The 6,306-nt window shown below is 42.2% G+C and overlaps 1 protein-coding gene across 3 annotated transcripts in view; it reads left to right on the top strand.

Moving 5' to 3' along the window:
* The window catches only part of NIPAL2 (NIPA like domain containing 2), a 39,167-nt gene extending 33,475 nt beyond the window's left edge, over positions 1–5,692 (top strand). For 2 of the 3 annotated variants that reach the window (XM_083622755.1, XM_083622753.1), the window contains 3 exons: positions 1,940–2,003; positions 4,887–4,981; positions 5,340–5,692. In XM_083622755.1, the coding sequence (XP_083478881.1) occupies positions 1,940–2,003; positions 4,887–4,981; positions 5,340–5,434 (254 nt within the window). In that variant the 3' untranslated portion in view covers positions 5,435–5,692. The remainder of the gene's footprint in view (positions 1–1,939; positions 2,004–4,886; positions 4,982–5,339) is intronic. The other variant, XM_083622754.1, reaches the window with a different exon arrangement.
* The last annotated feature ends 614 nt before the right edge of the window (positions 5,693–6,306 follow it).

Raw genomic sequence — 6,306 nt, 5'->3', positions numbered from 1 at the left:
TAATTATTGTTTGATTTCATACTAATGTTGTATATCTGATGTTAGCTGCCCTGAGCCCGACTTCGGCTAGGGAGGGATATAAATAAAAGTTGTTATTATTATTATTATTATTATTATTATTATTATTATGTGCTCAAGTCTCTCATTGAAATCTATGGGATGTAAAAATGCTCCTTTGAGGCTGGAGCATGCCCAGCGTTCAGAGATGCATTTTGGTTATGACTTAGAGGGGACAAAAGTCTACTGTCATCAAAAATGTCGTTTTCTCAGGGCTGACATTCCCCATCCATCCTGCTTTACTGGTTTTATTACAGGTGCCTGCAGTGACATACAATGAATGTTTTCCCCATGTGCACATTGGCTTCTCATTCTCTTACCTGCTAAAGTAATTTCAGCAATGAAGCAAGCCCTTAAGATAACAACCAGCTGTGCTCCTTAGCAGTCAGAGTGTATATTCTGTTTCAGCAGGCTTTCCGTGCTAGGCTACAGCAAAGGAATTAGAATGAATCCAAAGCCATTTTAAGCTATTAACATTTTATCCTGGGTGAGAACTTTTGAACTGGATATGATTGAAAAGAGACTCCAGTTCCCTGGGATTGTATGGTGTGGTAAGAACAAGCAAGCAGAGTGGGACCAATATGCTGCGTTCACAGTGAGCCAAGAAGTTATTGTTACTATAACTTTTATGACCCCTTTAACACACACACAGGGGCCTCCTCTGTCATTGGTTTTTGGGAGATCTGCATACAGAAATTCCATTAGTTTATGTCAATTACTTATTCGGAGCTCACCAAAGCTTAAAAAATATGGATTGGTTCAGCAGCTGGATTAAAATAGGCCTGTGCTGTATGATCCAGAGGAAAGATTGACCCAAAACAGCTGTAATGATGTAACCAAATGGAGAATTTGATGGTGTGCACTTCTGGGCCAACTGCTAAATATCCTTACTCATACTGAATTTGACCTAAACAAAGTCCCATTAAAAACTAAAATGAAAGGACTTACCCATCACCCATATATGCCAGGTTTGTTAACGTAAAACAGTTAGCATTGTTATTAATTGTTGGCCCCGTCAAGGGCTCCTTTGCAGATCAATTAGCATTAGGAAGAGTTCCCAGCCTGCTGCCATGGGAGCCTGCCAGGTTCATGCAGTTATTGGGCAATTAGTAAAATAGCCTAGCAAGCTATAAGGAACAGAAATAGACATTTGCTCTTGGCATATCTGCAACTGTTATTCTGGGCCAGGCACTCTTATCATTAAGATTGTGCTGGACTGGTCACCTGAAGTTTAGCACTCATTATCTTTAATACTACATGACCAATTGGCATGAAATTTGGCATAGGAATTAAAATTTCAGGCTTTAATCATGCTAATTGTTGTAACTAAAATTTTAATCGTAGGTCAAGATGAATCCCCATTCAACCAGTGGGGCTGAGAAGCTCAGTTCGCACGTAATGCTAAGCCAAACTATGGCTTGGAATGAAGCAACAAGTATGCTGGTGGTGCACATTTAGCAAATCATGACCAAATGTGTGGGCAGGCGGAAGACCTGCTGGTGGGTTTCCCACCCGTGGAGGCTAATGGAAAGCTCCAAAACGCATTCTGAGGATGCTGACTGGCAGAGCTTTCCAGGACGTTAAGCAGAGATTTCCCACATCACTAGCAACTGGACCATTTCAGACAGAGATTCAAAAAGCTAAATTTTAGGACTTTGTGTAGGCAAAAACAGATGTTCCACCACTGGTACCAGTTGGCAATTGGGTCAGTGTGCCTGGCCTCACCCATCTGCTGCTGCCACTGTGAATGGCCAGGATGCAGCCTCTGTGGTGGAAGCAAGCAGTTTGGATGGGTCTCTCCATATAGAAAAGAATACCTTGAAGTTCCTGTCAAGTCTACCTGCTATTCAAGAGTTGCTGTTTTTGGTTTGTCTCAATCCAGGGGCCATATTTTATCAGGAATTCCGAGGTACTGGTTTGCTGAGTGGCTTCATGTTTCTCTTTGGGTAAGCATATTCCTTGAATACTTTACTCACGTTGGTTGTAAGGCATTTAGGCGAATGTAACATTATCGAGAAAGGCAAGGATACATGGCCAAGTCAAACCATGGGAGCACGAGGGCAGGCTGGCTCTGCCTTTCTGCCTACAGCTAAGGAGGGCAACATCGGAGGAGTCACCCTGACTGTGGCTCCCATTCCACAAATGGAAGGAAATGGAACTGGTCGTGTTGCAACCTCACAAAATAGGCTAAACAGTTATGGGGCTTGTGCCAGTGGGGGTGAACTTTTCATTATGTTTATCAGGGATGGGGAATGTGTGGCCTTCTGGGTGTTGCAGGAGTACAGATCCCATCAACTCTGGCCATTGACCATGGATCAACCAATATATATGAGCTAGACTACAGATTATCTCAACCTTAAATAGGCCACTTCTGAATGGCTACAATTCACTTGTGGCATCTACCATCTACAGCTTGTCACTTGAATCCTCCTGATGAACAGAACAAAACAGAGAACAATTCTGATGGATGGACTTCTCACTTATTGTAGCTCCACACATTTCATAGTAAAACACTCCTTCAGGAACTTGAAAAGCTTACACCTTAAAATCTTTTTAAAAAAACCTTCAAGAACCAACTTGAAAAGTGGTAGATCAACATTTTATTCTCACTGCAGTGATGTTCAGTCATCCCAATTCAGGACTGGGCCTTAAGCTTAGCAGCAAGGCATTATGTTCTAGCATACAGAAGGTCTTGTTCAGTTCCTTGCATCTCCAAGTAAAGAGGTTGGGTTGCTAGTGATGTGGGGAGTCATTGCTTAAGACCCTGGAAAGCTCTGCCAGTCAGAGGTGATAGGGAGTCAGAGGGACAAAATGGTCTGACCTGGTGTAAGGCAAGTTTCTGTGCATTTAATTTGTGGAGAGTTTGCACACCAATGCTGGGTAGTGATGGGGACAAGAAAGATTTGTTATGTATCTAAAAGAAAGCAAGGCATGATGCAAAACACAGAATTAAGAGCAACAAAATCCTGATCATAAGCTTATAAGCTTATAAATGTAGTGCTGTTTTACTGTTTTATTGCACTGTAATCTACCTTGAGATTATAGGATGAAGGTCTGAAAATTCTCTTATAAGTAAATAATCTAAAGAAACACAGGAAACAGCTTTATGTTGAGTCAGAGTTTTGGACGATTGAATTCAATATTGCATTGAATAGCACTGGCTCTCCAGGGCTTTCGGGAGATGCAGGGCAGTGAACCTGAGGCATTCAGTGTGTTAACCACGTAGTTTTATCAATGAATTATGGCCCTTCCCTAAGAATACATGTTTACTCACTTTAAAGCACTAGGACAGAAATGCAAGTGCGTTGAAGAGATGCAGTCTCAAAGTCCAACTGTGGTAATCAAATGGTGAATGTAGCACACTCTGAGACACACTGGGAGGAGGAGGAAGAGAGATACTAAATGCTGTTGCCATGGAAAATCTCTGCACAATAGGGAGGACCCGGATTGCCAATTGTGCTAGATGTTGGAGCCAGGGTGTGAAGAGAAACCAGGTGGAAGCAACTTTCCCAAGGGAGCAAGATACCGTGTAAGACTGCCTTAAAAGTGCTGTGTGAGATTTTGATCTCAGTGAGTGGAAACTAAGCTTCCACTTGCTGATACGTTCCGTTAAAAAATCTCACAGAATTATGGCTGAGCTAGTAGAATTCCTCAGACTGCATTGCTTCGCACATGTCCACAGACAGGACTAGAGATGGAGGAGAAATTCACATTTGAAAGCAAGCTTATTAATTTTTCCAAAACAAAAAGTAAACTGAAACACAGCTATCCTCCAAAATTCACACGTCTCTGGATTTTACAACACAGTTTTCCAGCCAAGTAAATTATACAACTGTGTATGTACTGGGGAAACTCTGCATAAAAGGCATGCATTAGTGAAAATAGCATACAGAAATGCATTGTACTGAAGAAAGTTGCATACAAAAATGTGTATATTAAGAGAAATTCAAACTAAAATGCAGATGAATTTCCATGAGGACATTCTGTGTGTGTGTGTGTGTGTGTAAGAGAAACCAAAATTGACTGATTTGCCCACCCTTGGACAGGACAGATGCTATTTATTCTCCCACGTGTCCCCTCACTTCTCACATACACACACATCAGTGGCATGGGATAACACAACCTGAAGGCTGTGCTTTCAACATCAAGCACCACACTCAAGTTCTCCAGAGGTGAAACTATCACAGCACCAGACAGTGGCTGTATCAATGGCATTTCACCATAAAAGTGAGCGCTGGGCACAATTTTGGCTTTAGGCACGATCCCTGGAATGCAACCCTGGCATATGTTGCAGGCTTACTATATGCCAGCTGCTTCACATAGCAATTGGGTGGGTTTAAAAGAGGTTCAAACAAGTTCGGATCCTGCTTGAGGGCAGATCCCACAGGCAACTGTTTGGCCACCCTAAGAACAGGATGCTGGACCAGATCCTGCAAGCTGTTCCTGTGTTCACTTGCTGGAGTAATACAATAAATGCTTGGACTTTAGTGACCAGAGCAGGCCTGGCACCCTTACCTTTTATGACAGACCCCTTAGTTTCTGATTTTAGAAGATTATGAGGCTAAAATGGAAGAGAATAGCAGGTCTGTAGATTTCATTAATCAACAAGCTTATTCCCTCCCCATCATTTTGACACACTTCTCAGCCTCATGGGAAGAGTTGTGTCACAGGCTCCTTCCACATGGCCTAAATCTCCAGACCTTACTGAAGCAATTTGGCTTTCCTTGCCAGCAGGGCCCATAATTATACTGTGGTTTCCTTGGGCACTCTCTTTTGGTATGCAAACCATGGTGTCGTCTGACTTTACGACTTTGACAATTCTTCTGCAGGTGTTTTCTGTCATTTGTTGGGGTGTTTGTACTCACACGGAGAAAAGGCAAGGAATGTTTGAGAAGTTTTTATATCGACTATGGACAGATTCCTGGTAAGTTTTATCCTGGAAATATTTTGCCTGTCATCCCTATCCACACAGCTGAAAAGCATCCATGAGCAGAATGGTCAAAGGGGGGAAAAACAAACCCACATCAGATAGCTCTTCCAATCATGTTTAATAAAAATTGCTTCCCCTTAATTTCTCTTCCCATTTCCAGTAGATTTTTCTTCTTTAAAAAACCCCGAATGACTTCCATCCCATTGCCACAGTCTATCATAGCAAAACAAAATGAAGCCTGCAGTGAGAAGCCTTTTAAGAGGAACATAATTAAACTTGTTAGATTTGATTTATCATTGTTGCTCCGAGTCCTCCTTTTTTTTAAAAAAAACTTCTTCTTTTAATCCCACAGGAAAGGAGATGAGGAGTAAAATACAGCCAGATTCAACCAGCTTATCCTACGGCTCTTTATGTAATGAAGGTGACTCTGTAAAGACTCAAAGCTAAGAGAATAGAGCGTTTTAAATTCCAGTTAACAAGAGAAGCTTTCCATTTATTGGCTCCGTATTCAACACCACCCTTTTATCACACTTGTTCATTACGTGTCAAGTTATTTTATCCTGACAGTTCTTATGGTTATTTAATCCTCTTTGAGGATCCCCTGGCTATCACAAATGCATTGCGGTTTAAGCCAGCTATTGTGCCTGAAAAAAAGAAGAAGCAGCAAGCAAGCAAGCAGTCATTAAATGGACCCAGGGTGTTTTCCTTCTTCAGTGGTTCTTCCTTGCTTTCCTGCAGCCAAAGTGGCTTGGGGCGGGTGGGGATGAGATAAACACACAATTGTGCAAACAGTCTCCTCGATTTCCATTTGAGTGGAACAACGTGAAGGCAGCAAATCAGAATTGCGCCTGAACTGTGGTGGCCACTGACACATCACACATCCCCCCCCCCCAATGCATCACAGAAAGGACAAGAGGACACAGATTTTCATTAAAAGGGCACACGCTATTTCTATGTTTAGATGCAAATTTAGAAATAATTGCTGTAATTTAAATAGAAATATAATACATCTTGCCAAGACTGTCACAAGGTGACTTGTCTGCCTGCTCAGGCTGCTGTCCATACTGCTAATTGTTGATGGGTTTAGAGGACCTGTTGTCCCTTTTCATGGTTGACTTTAAGCCAGACTTGGACTAGACAGGCCTTCAGACAGAGGCTTGGCTTGTAACCGAATTTCAGACGCAGCACCTAGAGGGTGACAGGTCACCCCCAGCCTTTGAAGAAGACGGGTCTTCTCTGTAAAGTAAGACACATAAGCCACCCTACGAAGAACATATCCTCACACTCAGTGTTAAGTCATCTGGAATAATTATTCCTCC

Source organism: Podarcis filfolensis (genome assembly GCF_964270895.1).
Source record: "Podarcis filfolensis genome assembly, chromosome: 7".
Lineage (NCBI taxonomy): Eukaryota > Metazoa > Chordata > Lepidosauria > Squamata > Lacertidae > Podarcis > Podarcis filfolensis.
Note: the sequence above shows the minus strand (reverse complement) of the source record. Positions and strands in the feature narration are given on the sequence as shown.